This window comes from Pseudonaja textilis, chromosome 1 (assembly GCF_049901715.1).
Source record: "Pseudonaja textilis isolate UNSWEBS1 chromosome 1, rPseTex1.2, whole genome shotgun sequence".
Classification (NCBI taxonomy): Eukaryota; Metazoa; Chordata; class Lepidosauria; order Squamata; family Elapidae; genus Pseudonaja; species Pseudonaja textilis.
The window spans coordinates 3,399,283-3,424,863 of NC_141990.1; the positions used below are offsets into that span (position 1 = coordinate 3,399,283).

General features: G+C 47.2%; 1 protein-coding gene and 1 non-coding gene across 2 annotated transcripts in view; both read right to left on the minus strand.

Annotated features, from left to right (window-relative positions):
• NCOR1 (nuclear receptor corepressor 1) overlaps positions 1-25,581 on the minus strand; it is a 187,637-nt gene that overhangs the window by 139,565 nt on the left and 22,491 nt on the right. Inside the window, 4 exon segments of the mRNA XM_087924448.1 lie at positions 1,261-1,443; positions 11,252-11,447; positions 13,419-13,549; positions 23,000-23,177. Of these exon segments, the coding sequence (XP_087780574.1) occupies positions 1,261-1,443; positions 11,252-11,447; positions 13,419-13,549; positions 23,000-23,107 (618 nt within the window). The 5' untranslated portion in view covers positions 23,108-23,177.
• LOC113451931 (U6 spliceosomal RNA) lies at positions 19,702-19,803 on the minus strand. Its single transcript, XR_003376150.2, has one exon. It is a non-coding gene; the product is annotated as a U6 spliceosomal RNA (small nuclear RNA).

Genomic DNA, 25,581 nt, shown 5'->3' on the forward strand with positions numbered 1-25,581 from the left:
AAGAAGGGGAGGAATAAATTTGAAAGAACAATGCAGCAGTTGGGGACCGGAAGTGCATTCCATTCTTACCTTTGCAAAGATTATAACTAAGCTACTGGAATTTCTGCCCTCAAAAAGTTCCAATTGGAGAACGTGATTGTTGACTCTCAGCTATGGACGTGTTTCGGTTGGAGAATATGAATTATGACGCACCCAGAGGGGTTGTGGGGGGGGGGAGAAACCAGGGCCAAGGGCGACGGTGAATTACGTGTCTCAGAACCGTCTTTATGCAGGTCATGCCGACATGCGCGCTCCTAATAAATCCTTGGAAGTTTTTGAAGCTTGGCTTCGAGGCTCATGATTTAATTAAGGGCGACTGCCCGGAATCCTAACCGAAGGGCCTTCTCCCTGTGGAAATAAGTTATTAGGGATCTCCCCTCTTAAGGAGGTCCATGGGACCAAGAGAAAGGGTCTTCTCAGTGGTGGCTCCCTCTCTGTGGAACGTCATCCCCGCAGAGATAAGTTTGGAAATATCTTATGGAGCTCCTCTCTGTTGTGGTTCACCAGCAGCAGGTGCAGACAGGTGAGGTCTCAGAGAGAGAGACCCCAGGTGAGGGGCCCGTGTGGGATGCAGGGATGGGGCCAGGACTATCGGGGAGTGGAAGGCTGCCTTTGGAGATTGTGGAGGCTGGCAGCAGTGAGGAAGAGGTCCCTGGGGAGCCTGTGCCCAGTGTGCATGCACACAGGGCTGCTCAAAGGAAAGAGCAGCTGCAGCAGCACGGCCGAATCGGAAGTAAGGCTGCAAGATGTTGGCCCCCCCTTGAAGAGATAAAAGCCAGCTGAGAAACCGGAGTTCTTTGCAGGAAGCAAAGAAGTTTTTGCACTCAAGCCTGGTGGACGTTCAGAATATATCTTGGTTTGTGTTTGGAGACTTTTTGTGTTTGAAATCTTTCTTGGTAACTTTATCTAATGTTCTTGGCAGCCTTGCACCACCTTGGCAAGGCTCCTTCTTATCAGAGACAATTAGTTTGAAACAGCCTTTTAACCGTGAAGGAATGGAATTCATAAAGAATCATTAAAAGGTTTTGCTGTTACCTCAGTTTTGCGTTTGTTTCCTTGGAACCAGGTTTGGGTCAGAACTCTCTCTTAAGGTGGGATTAGCTATACTGGGTTTTTAATCTTCGTGAAGCCACCCGGAGTCAGGATGAATGAATTGGGCAGCCGTATCGATTTCCTTAACCACCTAAAACCCAGTGCCCCCGTTCTCCGCTAGTGGCTGACCTGCTTTTTCTTCAGTTTGAGGATCTGCTGCTCCACTTTTGCGATCTCCCGGTCGACCCGGTCCATGCTCTGGATGAGCTCTTCCTTCGACAGCTTGGAGGGAGAGGCGTTCTGGTCCTCCCCGCACGACTGGCTCGACATGGGCGACGGGGGGCCTTCATGCTTGCCTCCGAAGATGGGCTCCTGCCGTTTGGAAAGAAAGAGAGAGAGAGGGAGGGAGGGAGAGAGAGAGAGAGGGACGGAGAGGGAGGGAGGAAGGGAGAGAGAGGGAGAGAGAGAGGGAGAGGGGGAGAGGGAGTCAGAGAGGGGAGAGAGAGGGAGACAGAGAGGGGAGAGAGAGAGGGGGAGGGAGAGAGAGAGAGAGGGAGAGAGAGAGGGAGAGAGAGGAGGGATGGAGAGGGAGGGAGGGAGAGAGAGGGGGAGAGAGAGAGGGGAGAGAGAGAGAGAGAAAGAGAGAGGGAGAGAGAGGGAGGAAGGGAGAGAGAGAGGGAGAGAGGAGGGAGAGGGGGAGGGAGTCAGAGAGGGGAGAGAGAGGGAGACAGAGAGGGGAGAGAGAGGGAGGGAGAGAAAGAGAGAGAGGGAGAGAGAGAAAAAGGGAGAGGGAGAGAGGAGAGAGAGAGGGAGAGAGGGAGAGAGAGGGAGGGGGAGGAGAGGGAGGGAGGGAGAGGGAGGGAGGGAGGGAGAGAAAGAGAGAGGGGGGAGAGAGAGAGAGAGAGAGAGGGAGAGGGAGGGGGGGAGAGAGAGAGAGAGAGGGGGAGGGAGGGAGAGAGGGAGAGAGAGGGGAGAAGAGAGGGAGAGGAGAGGGGAGGAGAGGGAGAGAGAGGGAGGAGGGAGGGAGGAGGGGGGAGAGAGAGGGGGGAAGGAGAGAGGGGGGAGGGGGAGAGAGGGAGAGAGAGCAAGGAGAGAGGGAGAGAGAGAGAGAGAGAGGAGGGAGAGAGAGAGAGAGAGAGAGAGAGAGACACCCAGACACGAATTGAGCAATGTAGTGCAGGCACGTGAACCGCAGCCAAACTTACCGGCACTGCGCATGCGTGCATCTCCCAGCTGATTTTTTCGGCCCTTTGAGGCCTTTTTCGCCCTCCTAGAGGCTCAAGGAAGCCTCTGCAGCCTCAGGAGGCTGAAAAATGGGCCTTCTGGAAATACCGGAAGTGCAAAAACGGTTTTTTTCAGCCTCCTGAGGCTCCAAAGGCTTCCCTCGAGTTTCTGGGAGGGTGAAAAAGGCCTCAGACGGGCCAGAAATCAACTGGGAGGCATACACATGCGCAGTGCAGGTAAGGGCGCGATGGGGGTGTTGCCAGTGCATGCGCAGGGCGGGGGGGGCAGGGCGCATTGCATTGTGGGTACCAAGCGTGCACAGGCTTTCAGCACACCGCAACGAAAAGGTTCGCCATCACCGTTCTAGGCCGTCCAACGCAGTGAGCCATGTGCAGATTGGGGACACAACACAGCCACTTCACAAACGCGTGGCGCAACACAGGAGAACACGGGAGAAGGCGGAGCTACGTCGCTGCGATACAGCTGCGATCTCGGGGCTCCGAGATCGCAGCTGATATCTTCGCCCCTGGTCGGTCCCAACGGACCTAAACCGTCCCGCAGAGACGGTGATAGCGAGGGGTGCATTCTGTTGATCCCAGGGACATCGCAAAGTCCCTGGTTGATCCAAAAGACAAAGGTTTTTGAAGACAGCAAAAGTCCACCTTTTGGACAGAGAGGACCGTTGGGTTTGAAACTTTTCTGTTTTTTTCTTTGAAGACGTTTCACTTCTCATCCAAGAAGCTTCTTCAGCTCTGGGGAAGGGAATGATTTTAATTCCCCACCGCATTTTGATTCCCACCACCCACGGGAGCACAAAATGGCAGCCATCTGAACCCTGAAAAAAAGAATGAAAACACATCAAGGAAGCCCTCAGAACGCGTGGCTATCCCAAGGGGGGCCTTCATCCAATCTCAAAAAAAAAGAGAAAAAAAAGGACCCTACAGGAGCTCGTCCATAACGGACAACGGAGAGAACCGTAAACGAAGCAACGCTGTCGTTCAAAGCGTTGCAGGAAGATCGGGAAAGCTCTTCAGCCAACACAACCTACGTGCGCCCTTCAAACCCAAGAATACACGAAGGCAGAGAAGCTTTGTCCACCCCAAGGATAAAAGACCCCGATGGAAATGGAGCAAGGTGGCGTATAGAGGCAGTCCAGCGCAGAGAGATTTGGGCAGACTGGGGAAACCAAACAGGCCGCTTCACCAACGCACGGCACAACATGGGAGAACCAAGCCCTCCGGACAAGATTCAGCACTTCGATCTGCATTTGAAAGACAAAGGCCGCTCTTTTCAAGACAGCAAAGTCCACCTTTTGGACCGCTGGTTTGAAAGAGGGGTCCAAGAGGTCATCTATCTCCAAACTGAACCCCCTCTATCAACAGAAGGGGAGGGGAGGATGTCATCTATCTCCAGTCTACAACACGGTCCTTCCAAGAAGGCTCCACACCCATTTGCACCCCTCGGATAAACCTCCGAGTGGCCTCAAACGGCTCTCTATAAAAGGATGCAAACGACCAGCCGCCTGCAAAGGAGTAGAGATCTCTCCGTTCCCCGTCATCCAGTCAGAGCTGGAAGAAGCTTCGTGGATGAGAAGCGAAACGTCTTCAAAGAAAAACAAGGACGTCCACTTGCCTCTGGAAAAAGCACCTTGGGATAACCGTGACTTGGATGACAGACAATCTCCACAGACAGTGCCATTCTGAGATCGAACGGTCACTAAATGACTGTTTATTTAGTGAGCAGTCTGCATTTCCAAAATAGATAAATTTATTTTTATTTTATCTATTTCTATCCCCTTTTTTATAAGTATGAAGGTGAACACATACAATATTCCTTCTTCCTCTTATTCTCGCCACAACAACCCTTTAAGGTAGGTTGGACTGGGAGTGAGTGGCCCAAGGTCACCCAGCTGGCCTTTAGGCCTAAGGCGGGACTAGAACTCACCGTCTCCTGGTGATTGACCCAAAAGTCACCCAGCTGGCTTTCATGGCTAAGGTATAGAACTAGACTAGTATTCACTGTCTCCTGGTGATTGACCCCAAAGTCACCCAACTGGCTTTCATGCCTAAGGCGGGACTAGAACTCACTGTCTCCTGGTGATTGGCCCAAAGTCACCCAGCTGGCTTTCATGGCTAAGGTATAGAACTAGACTAGAATTCACTGTCTCCTGGTGACTGACCCAAAGTCACCCAACTGGCTTTCATGTCTAAGGTGGGACTAGAACTCACCGTCTCCTGGTGACTGGACCAAAGTCACCCAACTGGCTTTCATGCCTAAGGCGGAACTAGACTAGAACTCACTGTCTCCTGGTGATTGACCCCAAAGTCACCCAACTGGCTTTCATGCCTAAGGCGGGACTAGAACTCACTGTCTCCTGGTGACTGGCCCAAAGTCACCCAGCTGGCTTTCATGGCTAAGGTATAGAACTAGACTAGAATTCACTGTCTCCTGGTGACTGACCCAAAGTCACCCAACTGGCTTTCATGCCTAGTGGGACTAGAACTCACCGTCTCCTGGTGATTGGACAAGTCACACAGCTGGCTTTCATGCCTAAGGCAGGACTAGAACTCACTGTTTCCTGGTGATTGGCCCCAAAGTCACCCGGCTGGCTTTCATAGCTAAGGTATAGAACTAGACTAGAATTCACTGTCTCCTGGGGATTGACCCAGTCACTCAGCTTGCTTTCATGCCTAAGGTGGGGTTAGAACTCCCAGTCTCCTGGTGACTGACCCAAAGTCACCCAACTGGCTTTCATGCCTAAGGCAGGACTAGAACTCACTGTCTCCTGGTGATTGGCCCAAAAGTCACCCAGCTGGATTTCATGGCTAAGGTATAGAACTAGACTAGAATTCACTGTCTCCTGGTGATTGACCCCAAAGTCACCAAGCTGGCCTTCAGGCCTAAGGTGGGACTAGAATTCACCGTCTCCCGGTCTCTAGCCTGGTGCCTTAACCACTAGACCAAATTGGCTCTCCAAGTATGGCTCTGATGTCCCCAGGAAAGGTTCTTTATCATTACAATGCCCATCCATGCCACATGCCCACCTGGCTCACAAAAAGCAGCCCCAGGAGCAGATAAGAGCAGGGAGAACTGGCAGCGGGCCGGAAGGTGAGGCCAGGTGTCAATAAAGGACAAAAACCAGTCCTGCCGCCTCTCAACCTTTGCTCGGAAAACACGAGTTAAACATTAATCACCCGCCAAGACGTTTAAACTTGACCTGAAGCCAGCCAGCAAATATAGAGCCTTCCCCCATCCAGGGTCTCCCAATGCCAGAATTCTCAGCAAGGGTGGTTTGTGGCTGGGGAATTCTGGGAGTTTAAGTCAGAATAGAGCTGGAAGGGACCTTGGAGGTCTTCTAGTCTCACCCCCTGCTCAAGCAGGAGATCCTCTACCTGTGACGGTGAACCTATGGCACGGATGCTGGAAGTAGCATGCAGAGCCATCTCTCCAGGCAGGCCAGCCGTCACCCGTTGCTCTTCCGGGTTCCGGCCAGCTGGTCTTCGTGCGCACAAGAGCACCGGAAACCAGAAGAGCAACTTCCCCAGGGCGCATGTGCACGCCAGCCAGCTGGTGTTCATGCGCGCATGCATGCTGGCCAGCTGGCCTTCAAATGCGCGGGAGCAGGGGTGGGATTCTACCAGTTTGCACCTATTCTATAGAACCAGTTGTTAACCTTCTAAGCAGTTCGGAGAACCGGTTATTAGAAGAAATTACAGGGCTAATCCCGTAATGAAGGCAGGAAGGAAACATTCTGGTGTTACTCACAGAAACTGCCTCTCCATTAACCCTTATTACATTCTTCGCAGGACGAGACTTCCTGTCTCTGGAACTTCTCTGGAGTTTCTTTTTCCCTCATTTGCTGGTACTTTGCTTGTGTGGAATGACCATTCAAAGTTACAATGGCACTGAAAAAAGTGACTTATGACCATTTTTCACACCTACAACCGTTGCATCCCCAGAGTCACAAGGCCAGGCGAGGAGATGCATACCTCGATGTGAGTGATATTGAGTTGGCCACACCCAGCCAATAACATAACCACCAAGACACGTCCACCCAGTCACATGACCACCAAGCCACGACCACCCACCTAAGCCACGCCCATGGAACGGGTTATTAAAAAATCTGAATCCCACCCCTGCGCGGGAGCACTCCCCGGTGCGCATGCATGCAACCAGCAAACTGGTCTTCCCATGCACATGTGTGTTATAAACCAGAAGACCAAGTGGCTGGCGCGCATGCGTGCACCAGGAAGCTGAGCTTCCGGTTTCCGGCGCTCCTGCGTGGCGCGCCAGGGAGGTGCTCTTCTGGTTTGCGGTGCGCGCACGCTCCCATTTCGGCACTCGATGCCGAAAAGATTCACCACCACTGTCCTATACCATTCCGGAGAAATGGCTGTCCAGTCTCCTCTTGAAAACCTCCAGTGATGGAGCAACCACATCTTCTGGTGGCAGGTAGTTCCCCTGGTTAATTGTCCTCACTGTTAGAAAGTTTCTCCTCAATTCCAGGTTGCTTCTCTCCCGGGTTAGCTTCCTTCCGTTGCTTCTTGTCCCAACTTCAACTCCCAGAATTCCCCAGCCAGGAGCTCCTATCCCAGGAGTGTCAAACTGAAGGCCCACAGGCTGGTCCGCGGGGTGCTTAAATCCGTCCCGTGGGGCCAGCCTGGAAATACCAAGGGACCGGCCCACGGTGCCTCTGGCGGCAAAAGTGGGCTGCGTGTCCCCACTGGCACCTTGTTGTCACCTTCCATGGCCTCCTGCAGCACTCTGCCAGTCTGGAAAACTGGCCCAAAACAGCCCCCCAAAAAACAGGCCCCCCAAAAGGCCAAAAAAAATGGGCCCACAACAGGCTGAAAAACAAGCCAAAAGGGCCCTGGAAAACAGGCTGAAAAACAGGCCCCAAATGGGTACAAAACAGCCCAAAAAGGCCGAAAAATGGCCAGCGGAGTGCTGCAGGAGGCCACAGGAGGAAGAAAACAAGGCACGGGGGGTCTGAGTGCGAACCCTCTCCCCCCCGTTTTGGCCCAGCAGGATGCTCAGGAGGCATCTGTCTTGCCCCCCCATGCCCCCCGGCCCACAGAGGAGTGCTACAATGCCGATCTGGCCCTCGAAGAAAACCAGTCTGACATCCCTGTCCTGTACAATTTGACACAAGGGACTGTCCAGTCTCTTCTTCAAAACCTCCAGCGACGGAGCACCCATCCCTTCTGGTGGCCAGCTGTTCCCCTGGTTAAGTCTCCTCACTGTTAGGATGTTTCTCCTTAATTCCGGGTCGCTTCTCTCCTTGATTCGTTTCTATCTGTATCGTCTGCATCATCCATCCCTTCCCGTCCTGCCTTCGGGTGCTTCGGAAAGTAAGTTTGACCTGCCTCTTCTTTGGGGCAGCCCATAAAATATCAGAGTACTGCTATCATGTCTCCCTCTGACATCAAAAGCGTCGTCAGAAAAGCACCACAAAGAAGGTTCTTCCCGCGCCAACTCAGAAAGCTCAAACTGCCCAAAAGGATCTGCTGATCCAGTTCTACAGAGGAATGATGGAGCCTGTCATCTGCACCTCTAGAACTGTCTGGTTCGGTTCTGCAACCCAACAGGACACAGACTCCAGAGAGGAATTAGGACTGCAGAAAAAACAATTTACTACCAACCTGCTTCCATGGAGGACTGTATCCTGCACGAGTCAAAAAGAGGCCTGTGAAATATCTATACACCCCTCACATATCCTGGATATAAACTGTTTCAACTCCCACCCTCAAAACGACGCTATAGGCACCGCACACCAGAACCACTAGACACAAGGGACACTTTCTCTTCCCCCAAATGCCATCTTTCTGCTAAACAAATATTTCCCTCAACACTGTCCAACTATTTACAAAGTCTGCACTATTATTACTGTTAATCTTCTCATCACTCCTTATCACCCATTCCCTCCCACTTGTGACTGTATGACTGGAACTTTGTCGCTTGTATCCTTACAATTTATATTGACTGTTTCCTAGTTTGATTTGATTGCTTATTGTACCCTATGATTCTTACTAAGTGTTGTATCTTTTGACTCTTTACAAATTTATCTTTTCTTTTATGTACGCTGGAGAGCTTATGCACCAAAGACAAATCCCCTGTGTGTTCAATCACACTTGAATTCTACTCTATTCTATTCTATTCTATTTCTATTCTATTCTAATTTCCATTCTACTCTAATTTCTATTCTATTCTACTATTGTAATTTCTTTTCTATTCTATATCCCGTTCCATCCCTTCCCATCCTGTAGAGTTGTAATTGCAAGAATGTGCCAATCTCGGATGGCAAACCTCAGATAAAGAATGTTTCCAATCAATTAATTTTAAAGACCCCTTTTCTGGGTACCATAAGGCACTGAGCTGCAATCTCCTGGACCAGCCTTAAGAGATTTCTCTGTGGTACCTCGGGTATTATTTTTCTTCAACAAATAGCTTAATTCATTTACATGCTTCCTTTGTTCCTCCGAAAGCGAAGACCCCGTACTTACAGAAACCAAAAGGTTGAAGAAACCACAAAGGGTTGAAGGTGCACCAAATCCTTGCCGGACGAAGTAAGAGGCACCACTTGTTGTAATGACGAGGCAGTCGAGTTGTTTGATCATGAACAACTGAATCATGATGATCTTTACTGGAGTCTAGTCTTGCATTTATACACATTTTTAGTTGTCTTCCATCACTGGTTAACTTTGGTTACTGCTTAACTTTCATTACTGTTTAGCACAGTAATCCATACAATTAATTATCTCTAGTTAAAGTCTAACGTATGTTTACTTCCTCTCTCTAATCCTCCTTTAGATTAGTGACTTTGTTTACCTGAGTTGTATTTGCTTGGAAACATTCTTTATCTGAGGTTTGCCATCCGAGATTGGAACATTCCTGCAATTACAACTCTACACCATCCCATCCTATTTAAATTCAATTCCTATATCCCTCTATTCTATTGTCCCCTATGACTATTATTAAGTGTTGTACCTGATAATTCTTGACCCTTGATGAATGTATCTTTTCTTTTATGGACACTGAGAGCATTTGCACAAAGACAAATTCCATCTGTGTCCAATCACCCTTGGCCAATAAAGAATTCTATTCTATTCTACATTCTCTTCTCTTCTATATTCTATTCTACATACTTCTTCTATTCTATTCTAAATTCTCTTCTCTTCTACATTCTATTCTATTCTCTTCTATTCTACATTCTCCTCTCTTCCTCCTACATTCTATTCTATTCTATTCGCTTCTATTCTATATTCTATTCTATTCTATTCTATTCTATTCTATTCGCTTCTATTCTATATTCTCTTCTCTTCTCCATTCTCTTTTCTCCATTCTCTTCTATTCTACATTCTCTTCTCTTCCTCCTACATTCTATTCTATTCTATTCTATTCTATTCTACATTCTCTTTTCTACATTCTATTCTCTTCTACATTCTATTCTCTTCTCTTCTATTAGTTTCTATTCTATTCTTCTATTCTATTCTAAATTCTCTTCTCTTCTACATTCTATTCTATTCTCTTCTATTCTACATTCTCCTCTCTTCTCTCCTACATTCTATTCTATTCTACATTCTCTTCTCTTCTATTCTATTCTATTCTATTCTCTTCTATTCGCTTCTATTCTATATTCTCTTCTCTTCTATTCTACATTCTCTTTTCTACATTCTATTCTCTTCTACATTCTATTCTATTCTCTTCTCTTCTATTCTATATTCTCTTCTATTCTACATTCTCTTCTCTTCTCTTCTCTTCTCTTCTACATTCTCTTCTCTTCTATATTCTCTTCTCTTCTACATTCTCTTCTACATTCTCTTCTCTTTTATTCTACATTCTGTTCTATTCTCTTCTACATTCTCTTCTCTTCTATTCCTAGTCCTTCCGTTCTCTAGACCAGGGGTTTCCAACTTTAGCAACTTTAAGATTTGTGGACTTCAACTCCCAGAATTCCTCGCCAGCTTCGCTGGGTGAGGAATTCTGGGAGTTGAAGTCCACAAGACTTCAAGTTAGCAGGGTTGGAGACCCCTGCTCTAGACTAGCCATACACGCGTATGAGAAAAACAGACAGAGCTCAGTTCACACCACCAAGGGGTTGTTATTTCTTTTTAATCACACCCAGTCGATGCGCCTGAAAAAAAACTTGAGCATAAATAGTTTTTATTAGCTTCCAGCAAGCCGTGTATCCCACTGTGACATGATAACCAAAGTAGACTGGGAAGCCCGATTCGCTTAATGGCTGTGTGGCTAATTTAACAGCTGCAGCGATTCACTTAACCACCGTGGCCAGACAGGTTGTAAAAAGGGGGCAAAACTCACTTAACAACTGCCTCGCTGCGCAATGGTCCCAATTACGGTCGTAAGTCGAGGACTACCAATATTACCAGGAGTGGGATTCAAATTTTTTAACAACCGGTTCTGTGGGCGTGGCTTAGTTGGTGGGCGTGGCTTGGTGGTCATGTGATGGGTGGATATGGCTTGGTGGTCATGTTATTGGCTGGGTGTGGCCAACTCAGTATCACCCACATCAAGACACGCGTCTCCTCGCCTGGTCACTCATGACTGTGGGGATGCTGCGACAGTCGTAAGTGTGAAAAAGGGTCATAAGTCGCTTTTTTCAGTGCCACTGTAACTTTGAATGGTCACTCCACACAAGCAAAGTATCAGCAAAGGAGGGGAAGAGAAGTTCCAGAGACAGGAAGTCTAGTCCTGCCAAGAATGTAATAAGGGTTAACGGAGAGGCAGTTTCTGTAAGCAACACCAGAATGTTTCCTTCCTGCCTTCCTTACAGGATTAGTCCAGTAATTTCTTCTAACAACCGGTTCTCCCAACTGCTTAGAATGTTAACAACCGGTTCTACCGAATAGGTGCGAACTGGTAGAATCCCACCCCTGTGTATTACCCCTTGATTGGCTGCCCGAAAAGTCTCTGCCCCACCAGGTTCTGTCTTTACCTTCTTCAGGTCCGATGAGCGCAGCCCTTCCTGGAGCTGGTGGGCCAAGGGCAGGACCGCAGTGGCACTGACCCGCTGGTAATGAGAGTCCGAAACCTGGTCCAGGCGTGGCCGCTTGGAGTCCAGCGCATCGTGGTCGGCTTGGGAAGGGCCAGCGTGGAACTGGGACTCGTAGCCCGATCTCCTCTCCTGAGGCCTGGAGGAAGAAGAGGAAGGCGAAGAGGGGAGAGTGAGGAAGAAGCTCGGAGCTGGGGAGAGGGAAAAAAACCAAACAGCCAGAGCTGCCCCGATCCGAGGTCTCCCTAAACCACCCAAGAAAAATTTAAACGAACAAACCAAAAAAAAAAATTGTAATGGATAGAAGAGAATATTTATAGCTCAGGGTTGAATCGTGGGGTCTTGGGGGCTCTATGAGCTTGGTTGTTTTCTAGATGATGTTTATTACCCAACATCATCAATGCTAGAAGGGAAGGGGGTTTAGGAAGAGAAGTGAAGAAATAGGAGGGACAGGAGGAGGACAACTGTGGTAGTCCTTGACGCTCTCGGAACTTGGTGGTTTCTTTACCCAACTAGGTAACATCATCAGTGTTAGAAGGGAAGGAGGCTTGCAGGGAGGAGGAGGAGGAGGAGGAGGAGGAGGAGGAGGAGGAGGAGGAGGAAGAGGAGGAGGAAGGGGAGAAGGGGGTGGGGAGGAGGAAAGAGTGCGATTTGGTTCTCTCTGAACTTAGTTTCCTTGCAAACGTTTCTTTACCCAACTATGTAACATCATCAATGTTACAAAGAGAAGGGGGTTTATGGAAAGGAGGAGAGGAGAGGAACAACAGCAGCAGGAGGAGGAGGATGACAACTGTAGGGTCCTGGTCTCCCTGAACTTAGACATTTTCTTGCAGATTGAAGTAGGTGGCACCATTAACGCCAGGAGGAGGAGGAGGAGGAGGAGGAGGAGGAGGAGGAGGAGGAGAACTTTAGGGTCCTTGGTGCTCTGAGTTTGGGGGTTTTCTTGCAAACTTTTCACGACCCAACTAGGGAACATCATCAGTGCTAGAGGAGGAGCAGGAGGAGGAGGAGGAGGGAGGGCTGTCTTGGTTCTCTCTGAGCCGGGTGGTTTCCTTGCAGACTTTTCTTTATCCAGCTAGGGAACATCATCAATGCTAGAAGGGAGTGGGGTTTATGGAGAGGAGGAGGAGGAGGAAGGGGAGGAGGAAGAAGAGGAAGAGGAGGAAAAGGACTTTGAGGCCCTTGTTGCTCTCAGAACGTGGTGGTTTTCTTGCAGACAATTAATTTAATCAATAAACTAAGTAGCATCATCCGTGTAAGAAGGGATTTACTTACCATGGCTTGTCCTGTCATGTTCATGACGATGTTATTTTTATCCTTGGAAATGGGGTTGTCGTGTATTGTAGCCAATGTGTGTGTGTGTGTGTGTGTGTGTGTGTGTGTGGATCTTTGGTTATTCGGGTTTTCTCCCGCGTAAGATTGGCAGTACGCGGGAGAAAACCCGAATAACCAAAGGTCCACATACAAATACCCGCGAGAACCTCAGAAAACATATATATATACACACACACACATACATACATACATACATACATAAAAACAGAGAGCAAACTGCACTCCATTCTAGCCCTGATGAAGTTACCTAGTTGGGTCATGAAAGAGCTGCAGGAAAACCACCAACTGAGACCCCCAGGGGCCCACACTCCTCCTCCTCCTCCTCCTCCTCACACCCGTTGCCTTCTAGACCTGACGGTGTCACCTAGTTGGATAACGAAACCGCTGCAGGAAAACCACCAAACTCAGAGAGCACCAGGGACCCCATAGTCCTCTCCCCTCTCCTCCTACTCCCCCTCTTCCCTTTCTCCTCGCAAAACCACTCCTCCCTTCTAGCACTGACGTTACCTAGTTGGGTCGCAAAACTACCAAACTCAGGGAAGCATCCAGGACCCCACAAAAAGCTGCCTCTAATAAGATGGGCTTGCCCAAGGATAAACCCGCCCCGCAGTGCTAACACCGCCCTCTTGGATCACACCTCACCCCGCCTGAAACAAGGACAGGCTCAGAGCTCCTCTAAAATAATAATAATAATAATAATAATAATAATAATAATAACAACAACAACAACAACAATAACAACACCAACAGCCGCAGAGAGAAGACCAAAGCTTACCGGTCTGAGCCCGGATGAAATTCGGAAAGCAAAGAGGGCCGACGGCGGAGCTGCTGCTGCTGCTGCTGTAGAAGTTGGCTACCCTGGCCGACTTCCAAGTGGGACGTGCGGAAATCCGGGACCGCAAACTCCTGTGAAGGAAAGGAAGGACAGGAATGGCCGTTAAGGGCAGAGGGAGGCATCTCAAGGCAGGACCAAACAGACTGAGACCAGAGACCTGGTCCGCCTTCTCTGGAGGGATCTCCACGGACATCTGGCCTTCCTTCTGGTGGCCTTCACCAAGCAGAAGTCTTCTCCAACATCCCCGGCTTTAGAAAAGGGTTTCCCAACCTCATTTAAATTTACTTACGTTTATTTATTTAAACTTTTATTTATTTATTTACAGGGACTGATTTATTTAAATTTGTTTAAATATTTATTTATTTAACTTTATTAAAAATTTTATTTTAAAATAAATCCATCTTTCGGTTACACAGGGTGTGTGGACTGGGTACATATATCTTGTGCGCAAGTCTTTATTTATTTTTTACAATTTTTTTTTTATTGTTTTATTTTTATAAACACATCGTTGTGTGAACGGTGTGGTTCCAGGGAGTTTTACATTTTGAAACAAACAATGACAGTAATTCCACTTGGCTATTCTTTTCTTACATCATTTGATATTAATACATATTATTGTTTTAATGATTTCATATTCTCATACCCTATTTTATATATCAATCTCTATACTCTTAACATCATTCCTTTTATCATAGCTTCTATATCGATCGTCATATTTGCAAGTATTCAACAAATTGAATATACCTATCCAGATTGTTTTACTTGTACAAGTATTTATATTATGTATACATTTACTAGGATTACATTCGGAATATCATTCAACTTCTTACTTTATTTTTCCAACCATTTTTAAAATAAATCTCATATAATAGTCCGCTCCTTCTTGTTCTTTAATTGCCAATGTTAATCTACTCATTTCTGCACTTTCCAATATTTTCATAATCACCTCTTCCTCTATCGGAATCTTTTCATTTTTTCCAGTTTTCAGTAAATACAATTCTAGCTGCTGTTAATATATGTATGATGAAGTATGTTTTTTTCTTTACTATAGTTTTCGGGTAAAATCCCCAATAATGATATCTCTGGTTTTTAAATCTGTGTGTTTGTTTTATCATCTTTTCCAACCATGTGTTTATTTTAATCCAATATCTTTTAGCTTCTGTACACATCCACCACATATGGTAGTATATTCCACGTGTCTGGTGACATTTCCAAATTTTTCGCTGATTGTGCTTTTTTTTCCTTTGAAGAAGTTTCGCTTCTCATGAGCTTCGGTGGCGCAGTGGTTAAGAGTGCAATATTGCAGGCCTACTTCTGCTGACTTGTCGGCGCCTGCAATTTGGCAGTTCAAATCCCACGAGGCTCAAGGTGGACGCAGCCTTCCATCCTTCCAAGGTGGGTAAAATGAGGACCCAAAATTGTTGGGGGGAGCAATAGGCTGGCTCTGTAAACCACTTAGAGACGGCTGTAAAAGCATTGTAAGATGGCATATACAAGTCTAAGTGCTATTGGACTCTGAGCATAGCAGGCAAGGGAAGGATTTATGTTCTTTGCAGACAGCTGGTCCTTTGCATCCTTTTAGAGAGCTGTTGAGGCCACTTGGAGGTTTATCCGTGTCCTCAGGGTCACCTGAGTGTGCAAAATGGGTATGAGGCCTACTGTAACGCAGACCTCTCAATAATTCCAAGAAAGCTCCACACCGATCTGCACTACTCAGGAGACCCGGAGGGCATGGATAAACCTCCAGGTGGCCTCAACGACTCTCTAAAAAGGACGCAAATGACCAGCTGTCTGCAAGGAGTATAAATCCTTCCTTTCCCAACCAGCCTATCAGAGCTGAAAAAGCTTCTTGGATGAGAAGCAAAATATCTTCCAAGGACAAACCACCACCAGAAAAGTCCAATTGCCTTTTGGAAAAAAAAAAAAAAAAACACCTTTGGGACTGGTTTAGGTTAGAAAATGCTTATTCCATTTACAGATTAGTCCTCCACTTAATCGTTTCAACTTATAAGAGTACAGGTCATCCTTGACTTACAACGGTTGATTTCGCGACCAAACGGTTACATCGCTCTTGCAATTGAAAAGTCACTGAAAAAAGTGACTTTGACCCAGGGTGGGATTCGAAAATTTTTTTTAACAAACGGTTCTCTGGGCATGGCTAGGTGGGCGTGGTTAGGTGAGCGTGACCATGTGACTGGGTAGCCGTGGGTTTTGGGGGGGGTTTGCAGCCAACCCCTCACCCCAATGTTTTGGGGCCTTCTTGTGCCTTAGGAAGTCAGGGGAGCATTTTTGCTCCCAAAAGGTTTCCTTGGGGCCCAGGAAGGCAAAAAATAGAGCCCCCACTCGCCCCCCCCCTGCATTTTTTGCCTTCCAGGGCCCCAGGGAAGCTTCCTGGGCGAAGGAGTAAGACAGCGAGGGGGATCCTGGCAGGGCTGATCATCAGAACAGCTGATTGTCGGGAGGGGAAAAAAATATCTTAAGGAGTGACTGGGCGGGGAGAACGCAGTCAGCGATGTTGCGCAGGCACGATAAGGACTGATTGGGCGGGGAGAGGACGGCTGGGCAGGGAGGGGAGGGACCAGCCAGGACCACAATTTGCTGGTTCTCCAGAACTGCACAGAATCGTAACAACCGGTTATATAGAACCGGTCCAAACCAGTAGAATGCCACCCCCTGCTTTGACTGTTTTTCCACACGTACGACCATTGAAGCATCCCCATAATCACGCGATCCAAATTCAGACTCTCGCCAGCTTTGATTCATCCTGATGACCGTTGCGGCATCCCGGAATCGTGTGATTTCCACACACACACAAACACACCCTTTTGCGACCCTTCCGATGAGAAAAAGTCAACCGGGGGATGCCAGGTTCGCTTAACAAGGGCAGCGATTCGCTTAACAACCGTGGCAAGAAAAATCCCAAAACTGACAGCGCTTTCTTGCTTGGCCACAGGAGGGGCGTTGGTACTTACCTGACGCGCCCTTTTCTTTGTGAGTTGTTCAGAGCATCCATTGTTTGGCGGGGGGGGGGATGATGCGTCTTCTGTCGCTCGTTTGATAGGCTGGGCTTTAATTGGGAGGACCCTCCTCCTCCTCCTCCTCCACGGGACTCCTCCCCAGCGTCCCCAGTTTTGGCGAAGTCGAAGTGATTAAATATTTCTTCTCCTTTGCCCTTTCTAATACTTGGCCGGAATAGCATCCCACCAAACGAATACGGGTGGGGATGGATGCTCTTCACGGCTCACAGAGAAAAGGCGCGTCAGGTAAGTCCCAACGCCCCTTCTCCAGATGAGCTGTTCAGAGCATCCACTGTTTGGGACACGCCAAAGCTTGGCCGTGTCCTACGGGAGGGCTTCCGTCTGGTTCCGATTCCCGTTTTTCTTGGTCCCTATGCGCCCTTTTTAACACTTTCCTGTCAAAGGCAGCCCCCGTAGAAGCGAAGACTTCATTCTAACGGTTTCTAAATAAAAGGCGATGGTGAGGCCCATGTTGTCGCCTTGTACATTTTCGGTATTGGCGCTTGTGGCCCGTGTTGTCAACATCGCGGCGCTCCAGGTCGAATGAGCAGTGATGCCCCTGGGTACAGGAAGAGATTGTTGTCTCATAGGACTTGGGAATTGTGCTCTCAGCCACTTCCTGGTCATTGAGGAAGGGGTCTTGCACCCAACGGTGGGTGGTTGAAAAGAAACGAAGAGAACCTTCGTTTCCTAACGCACATCGGTGCGGTTGAAATATATGCAGAAAGCTCACCTTACATCTAGATTGTTGGCATTGTCGTGCCAGGTTTTATGCCGGTTTCAGACAAATGTACGGGAGTATCAGTTCCCATGGTCTGTGGAAACCCAAAATTTATCTATGGATGAAAGATGGATCTGGACTAAGGACCACTTTGTGTGAAAAAATACAGAGCTCCTGTCTAACTGACAAGGCTACTAGATCCAAGATGTAACTGGCCGATGTCATGGCAACCAAGGGAACTACCTTGTACGTTAGGAACGGAGACGCATGGTCTACATGGGCTCAAAGGGAGTTTTCTTGAGTGCGGTAAGGACCTTGTTGACGTCCCATGTGTGATATCAATGCACTACAAGAAGATGTAAGATTGTAGTCCCGTGCAAGAAAATGGCATTTGTGTGAGTGATGACAGGTGGATTGCAAGTCTCTCCTAGTGATAACCGATGCTAAGGCCTCCCCTTTGCCTGTTGATATGAACAAGATAATAATGAAACGTCATATAAGTAAGACTGCCGTCTAACAGGTGTTCCCCTGAGATGGACAGCCAGAGCCATCAGAACCTTCCTAAGAACCTTGGGCAGATGACAACCCAAAGGACAGCGCAATGCATTCAAAGCGTTGAGTATTACAACAGAAACTAAGAGGTTTGCTATGTGAGGATCTAACTGGAGTGTGGGGATGAGCCTCCATTAAGTCAACGGAGGGTAGAAAATCGCCCCTTCTGAAGCTCAGAGTTCAGTATGCTCATCTTAAGCCTCCTGTGAACTAGGGATCGATTAAAGTCGTTTTAAAACTAAAATTGCCCCTGCTGATCCGGTGGCACAGGTCGGTTGCCTGGATCTGCAATAAACTAACAATAGCTGTCTCCATCGTGCTCCCTTTAACAGGATCCCCGGAGAGAAGGCAAGTAATGCAAAGGTTCCGGGGAGAGGATAGAAATTCTGTAGCCAGGCCGAATCTTCTGATACCTCTAACCCAGGAAAGAGAGGTGGAGGCATCCCGTCTGTCCGTCAAAGGCTTGAGCCTTCCACCAATAGGGCCACCGTCGTGAGGCCTATGTTGTGCCTATTTCATGTTCCTCAAGAGATTCTTTGGCTCTGCCCTCCCCTTCAGTATCTATCTCCGGATCAGAAACTATCTGACTGTTGGTGATTCATGCGTCCAGACGGTCCCTGGAGTCTGGAGAGGAAAAAGTCCCTGGTAGAAAGAACGAAGGAACCCTTCAGAAAGCCGGGAAGGACTATTTTGGGGTCTATGAAAAGAGAGGAACTTATTTTCTGCTCCTAGTCTCTATCAGGGGTAGGTCAGGGGCACCACCGACCAAATTATCTCCCTATATTGGGGAGGAAACAAGCTTCCATTGGTTGTGTGGTATCTGCTTGCCAATGTCTGAGTAGGCGAGGAGTAACTCGAGATGCCCTGGCTTGAGCAGATAATTTAATAGAGTTTCGCGGCGTCCTTGTGTGCCCTGATATTGGAATTTGAGATAATCTCCCTCAGATGGCGGACAATCTAGTAAAAACAAAGGGTGGGTGTGTGGGATGAGGCCGACTCCGCTCTTATGGCCCTCACATCGGATCGACATACATGGGGACAACTCGGCCCTGTATATCCTTTGACTTGAGAGCCTTTTCTGCTTCCGTTGGAATTGCCGAGGAGGAGGAGAATTGCCATTATTGTTTTACCTACTATCGTGGCGGCGAGAAGTTTAGCAGAATGAGAAAACCAAATTAAAAATTTGCTATCGTACCCTGTCAGAGGGGTATACGCCACTGAAGAGACCCCTTGTTTCTGGATGAGGTCCAAGCACCTCTGTGGGACAGTTATGACTTCCTCTGACATTATTGGTTGAGAGAAGATTAAATCGTCTGACACCCCCCTTATAGTAACGATTGTTGGGCTGAGGGGAAATGGAATATCAAGGCAGGAAGTAGGGTATTTTTTTTTTTTTGAAACAACAGAGACTTGAAAAAAGTCTTGAGGGCGAAACAGACCTGAAGGTCGGTGGTCTGGCTTAATGCCTTCAATGTATGACATGCCCCCCTTTTTTAGGGGATCCGTCCCTTGACAGATTTTGGTCACTGTTGTGAGTAGACCCTTCCTCAACCTGTTCCACCTGGTCTCTAGTTCTCCCTCATCCTGTGCCTCATGTGAATGTGTAACTGGATTATGTAATACTCCCCCGAAGGAGGTACCTGCTGGTAACGAAGGTCTGTTCTGCATAGTAACTAAATCGAGTGAGAATCGAGGTCAGGTTGTGGAGGCTGCCTAGCCATCAACTTCTACCGTGCTCCGGCTGCGATGCCTCTTCAAGTGGCCATGTCGCTTCCAGGCCTTCAATTTGTCAGGGATATCCACTGGGAGGAGGAATTCCGGGGTGGTCCCACAACTGTCGGTCAGGCAAGTAGCGCTGCTGAAGGCCTGGGTTGAACCGGTCCCTCTGAGGCTCTCCTGGATGGCGTTGAGAGACCCAGGGATGGAGGCAAGGTGAAATATGGAACACAAATTTGCGTGTCATCCTTGCGCAGGGGCCACGCTAATCTTCTCCGTATCGTTCCAATTTTAGTATACGTGCTGCTGAAGCGAGCGCTCTGGAACTGGGACCAGCCTGGCTGGGGAAGAGGACTGAGACTTCTGTTCAACCTCCCTCATGAATTTATTTTTATTTTATTTTTTAATTTAAGATATGCTCATTTAACGCGTTTTGGTGTCTCTTGGCATCCTTTGTTGCCTTAGAGGTCTCTCTAGGACGTTTTTACCTACTTTGAGTTGGTTTATTGTCCTCTGGGGGTATTTTTGGTTGCCTTTGAAGATTCTGACCTAAAGCCCACAAGGCGAGATATCTATATCGATGTATCTAGATGTGTATGAGATATTAATGGACTGTTGACTGGTTCAGAGGACTGATATAAACGGAGGCAGGGAATCCTCTTGGTATTTGCTCTTCCTCCCCCCCACCCGGTTTTTTGGTAAATTCAATTTGTTATGTTATTATTCATAATAATATTGATATCATTAATATTGTTATTATTGATAATATTTTTGTTATATCTGTGCACAGCTACTAACCTAAATGGTTGCGCTGTTACCAATCTCATCATTAGATGACTGAATATGGAATCAAATTGTGAGGCCAAATAGAGAACACCTTTCAGGACCAGTATTGCAACTGGGTGATCCTGGCGCTCAACAGCTTCCTGCCCAGGCGGACACGGGCCTTGGTGCTCGCCGTTACTATGCTGCTAGAATTCTGTGCGGGCCGCCAACTGAAAAAGGAAGCCCACCAGTCAACCTCAGAAAGCGGTCCGTAATCGGCAAAAATGTCCCCTGGACCCTCACGGAGATGCTTGTGAGGGAAGTGGCCTCTCGACAGATAATGGCATGGAATTCTTATAAACCAAATGATGCCAGCGTTGTTTTAGTCGTCAAGAGTCGTCAAGAGTCCTCAACCATCACCTTTTCATGTGAGCCGATGCGAATCTAACTAGAGTTTGAGAATTTGAGCGGGAGAACTCGAGAGTCCTCTGGCTCCACCCGATCAATAGCCCTCGCTTCTTCTATCTACCTTGCGGGAGTGTATCTGAAACTACAGAATCTCCCGTGGAGAGATACCTGAGGGTAAGGATGCTCTGTCCTGCTTAGTGACCGGAGTTATAGGGAATTCCAGTCAGAAGGAGCGCTCCGTTGTTCAGAGCAATATGCCGCACCCCCGCAGAGATACATTGGCGTATTGCTAATTCCATCCACAGTCACATCTTTGCGGGGATCTTTTCCGGTAAGTTATCCTCTTGACAGAATCTGGCCGCTGTTGGAGCAATGTGGCCACAGAGTCACTTCGAGTCACTTGCACCGATCTAGATGGGCTCCCTGATCTTGTGCAGCTGCGCTGCATCTGGATTACACGGACAGATTCAGGGGTGGTTGCAGAGGGGGACTGGAGCCGAAGTAGGCCTGGAGGAGGTGAGGTTTGAGAATTTTCTTCCTCCTCCCACGTGAACTTCTTCGTGTGTTTGTCTAGTACCTTATGGCGCTTGTTAGCGTCTTTTTCTGCTGCTTAAGAGGTACCCTTAGAATGCTTTCAGTTTGTTTTGAGAATTTGACACGGCTCTTGAGCTACTGCCGCTTGCCATTGTGACCGCTTATTAAATTTTACTGTTAATGAGGCCGAAATGTTGGGCGGTTGGCACGCCCAGGGGCCTGAGCCAGCAATGGCCAGGGAACCCTACAACAATGCTCCCCAGTTTTGTATAATCTTATGTAAGAACACTGAATCCTTATTCTTGTTCCTATTATTATTATTGTTATTAATATTATTTCCGAATTAGCCAAATTAGGAACACCTCATAGGCCTAGAAAGGAGGAATTGCTGAAATAAGATGTAGGCCTGCGACAGCTTCCTGCACAGGCGGACATGGGCCTTGGTGGTCGCTGTGGTGCTGCTGTTTAATTCTGTGAGGGCATAAGCCAACAGTTTCCTCCTTAATAAGGGTCCAAAATAGAATAATTATATCTGGATATCTATCTATCTATCTATCTATCTATCTATCTATCTATCTATCTATCTATCTATCAATCTATCATCTATCAATCATCTATCAATCATCTATCTATCTATCTATCCGTCATCTCTCGATCTATCTATCATCTATCTATCTATCTATCTATCATCTATCTATCTATCAATCATCTATCTATCTATCTATCTATCTATCTATCTATCTATCTATCATCTATCTATCTATCTATTTATCTATCAATCATCTATCATCTATCTATCAATCATCTATCTATCTATCTATCTATCTATCTATCTATCTATAATCTACCTACCTACCTACGTACCTACCTACCTACCCACCTATACATACACACACCTATGTATTAGGGTGATTTCTCTCAGGTTCCAGGAAGGAGACCCCGGCTTGGGGAAAGAAAAGCCTCTCACAGTTCCAGAAATAAAATGCAGATCGCTACGGCATGGTTAGCGAGTCTGCAATGGCGCCAGTCGTTATCTCTTTAGGCGGGTAATGAGTTAAAATCGGCTCAGCAGCACTTCGGCGCCTTGTGGGGGAGTCGATACTGCAGAGTTTCCCCTTGAATAAAAAAGGCGTGGTGGGGCAGATGGGCGCTGATGCCCCCCACCCCGGACGGTGTTCCCAGGGGAGAGAAAAAAAGCCTCGGACCCTTTTAAAATGGAGCCTCTCCCGTCGGGCGCGGGCGGCGGCAATCGTAGCGACTCGGCTTGAAAAGATCGTAATGTGAGTTGCTAGCCATGCGGCTGAAGTGTTATCACCTCCGATCGTCCTGGGGGCGAGAGATCATTATCTGAAGCTACGGCGAGCTCCCTTGGCTCGAGTTATATATCGTAGGGAGCTGCTTGACTCATTGAAACTCTCAAGCCTTAAAGGAGTTGTTTAGAGTTGAAAAGCAACCCTTTTTGTTGTCTCCTTTTGAAGCCTTTTGCTATTCCGGCCAGGAGAAAGGAAATTAAGCTGCCTATGTCCATGAAGGCTGAGCAAAAACTGGGGACGCTAAGGAGGAGTCCCGTGGAGGAGGAGGAGGAGCGTCCTCTCAATTAAAGCCCAGCCTATCAAACGAGCGACAGAAGGAGCATCATCCCCAAACAATGGATGCTCTGAACAGCTCATCTGGAGAATTTCGGGTTCAGGTGTCGTATGTTAAGGACCCCCTTATATGTAGAAGAAAGGAATCCTGGAGGAAGCCCTGCAGGATTACCCAGAATCCGATTCCACCCCCCACCCCCCCCAGGACCCTGTACTACTTGCCTGCTGGTGCCGGCCACTGGGAAAGGTATACTGGACCGAATGCGCCGGGTATCGGCCCTGCTCCGCGCTGAACGCGCCCTGGTTGGGAGGGTAGCTCGAGCTGGACATTGTCGTAGGTGGTTTTTTTGCAAAGTTGTGGGATCAAGAGTGCTGGGCGACCAAGTCTCCAGGAAACGGCCTAGGAAGAACCAGGGGAGTGTTAGGAAGCCCACAAGACCCTCATCTTTTCTTTTCTTTTAAATCCATTGGACATACCCAGGTTCCAGGATTAATTTATGGTTCCATACCATGGAAATGTTGAAAATGCATATGGATAGATAAAAAGACAGGTATGGATAGACAGATAAACAGGAATATACGATATGGATGGATGGACGGACGGACAAGGAGAAATAGAGGAGAGAAATGTAGGTAGGTAGGTAGGTAAGTAGGTAGAAATATGGATACAGATAGACATAGAGAGAGAGAGAAAGAGATGGAGATATAGAGATATAAAGAGAGATAAATGGAAATAGAGATTGAGAGAGAGATATAAAGATATAGAGATGATAGGTGATACAGACGATACAGACAGATGGAAATAGAGACAATAGATATAGAAATAGGCAGATAAAAGATAGAAGATGATATGATAGGAAGCCAAAGATAGATATAGACAAAGAAAAAGACATAGAGATGATGGACAGATGTATGGAAGGACAGAAAGAAAGAAAGAAAGAAAGAAAGAAAGAAAGAAAGAAAGAAAGGAAGGAAGGAAGGAAGGAAGGAAGGAAGGAAGGAAGGAAGGAAGGAAGGAAGGAAGGAAGGTGGATGGATGGATAGATAGATAGATAGATAGATAGATAGATAGATAGATAGATTACAAAGAGAAATATAGTTTGAAATAGAGATAATAGATGCAGAGATGATAGACAGAAATAGAGATGATAAAGAGATGATAGATAGAAATGGATGGATGGAACTAAGGAAGGAAAGAAAGGTGGGTGGGTGGGTGGGTAGACAGATGATAGATAGATAGATAGATAGATAGATAGATAGATAGATAGATAATGGTGGATAGATTAGATAGATAGATAGATGATAGGTAGGTAGGTAGGTAGGTGGGTGGGTAGGTAGGTAGAGATAGATAGATAGATAGATAGATAGATAGATAGATAGATAGATAGATAGATAGATGATAGGTAGGTAGGTAGGTAGGTAGATAGATTGATCGAGATAGATAGATAGATAGATAGATAGATAATGGTGGATAGATTAGATAGATAGATAGATAGATAGATAGATAGATAGATAGATAGATTACAAAGAGAAATATAGTTTGAAATAGAGATAATAGATGCAGAGATGATAGACAGAAATAGAGATGATAGATGATAGATAGAAATGGATTGATGGAACAAAGGAAGGAAGGAAAGAAAAGTGGGTGGGTAGATAGATAGATAGATAGATAGATAGATAGATAATTACAAAGAGAAATATGGTTAGAAATAGATGATAGATGCAGAGATGATAGAAATATAGAGATGACAAAGAGATGATAGACAGAAATGGGTGGATGGATCTATGGATGAATAGACAGACAAACAGACAAATTACAGAGAGAAATATAGTTAGAAATAGAGAGGAAAGCTGCAGAGATGACAAAGAGATGACAGACAAGAAATGGATGGATGGATGGATGGCAGAGAGACAGGCAGACAAGATCACCTCCACACCAAGCTCTACCGCTAAGCTACCTTCCCACCAAGCTGGGAAGCAGAACCAGATGGAGAGGCAGACGTGCCCCCCCTGCACCCCCCAGTAATACCCCAAAGGCTTTCAAGCAAAGGGCCAAGGAAGAGTTATGATCCAAACGCCCGGCAGGGTTGCCTCTTCCACACGGAAGGTGAACCAACGTCAGGACACTGCAGGTGATGCAGAGAAATCTTGCCCATTGGGTCAACTCAGCCAGTGGGCCACCTGAGGTCCTGCTGGGTTCTGGAGAACAAATGCTACAACCTCGACCAGTGACCCTGCTGGTTGGGTCTTAATGAGAAATACAATCCAAATTTGGGAGGAGGGGCGTGTTATTAGACCTCCGAAAGAACGCCCCACTAACATGCCCCGTTAACAGATGCACTGAATTTCGGTACTACAAAATAAAAATAAATAGTGAAGAGAAGGACCAGGGGAGACAGGAGATCATCTTCCAATACTTGAGGGGCTGCCCCAGAGAGGAGGAAGGGGCTCAAGCTATTCTCCAAGGCACCTGAAGGCCAGACAAGGAATAATAATGGATGGAAACTGAACCAGGAGAAATTCAACCTGGAAATAAGGAGAAACTTTTTGACAACTTCAACCAATGGAACAGAAGTTGCCTTCAGAAGTTGTGGGAGCTTCATCCCTGGAGGCTTTCAAGAAGAGACTGGACTGCCATCGATCAGAAATGGTGTAAGGTCTCCTGATTGGGCGGAGGGGGGTTGGACTGGATGACCTACAAGGTCCCTTCCAATTCAGTTAATCTGTAAATCTACTGGCACAAAAATGGCAGGTTGATCTTCCCCTATTTCGATCGCTGGTAGCAAGCGGGAAATGAAATGTTT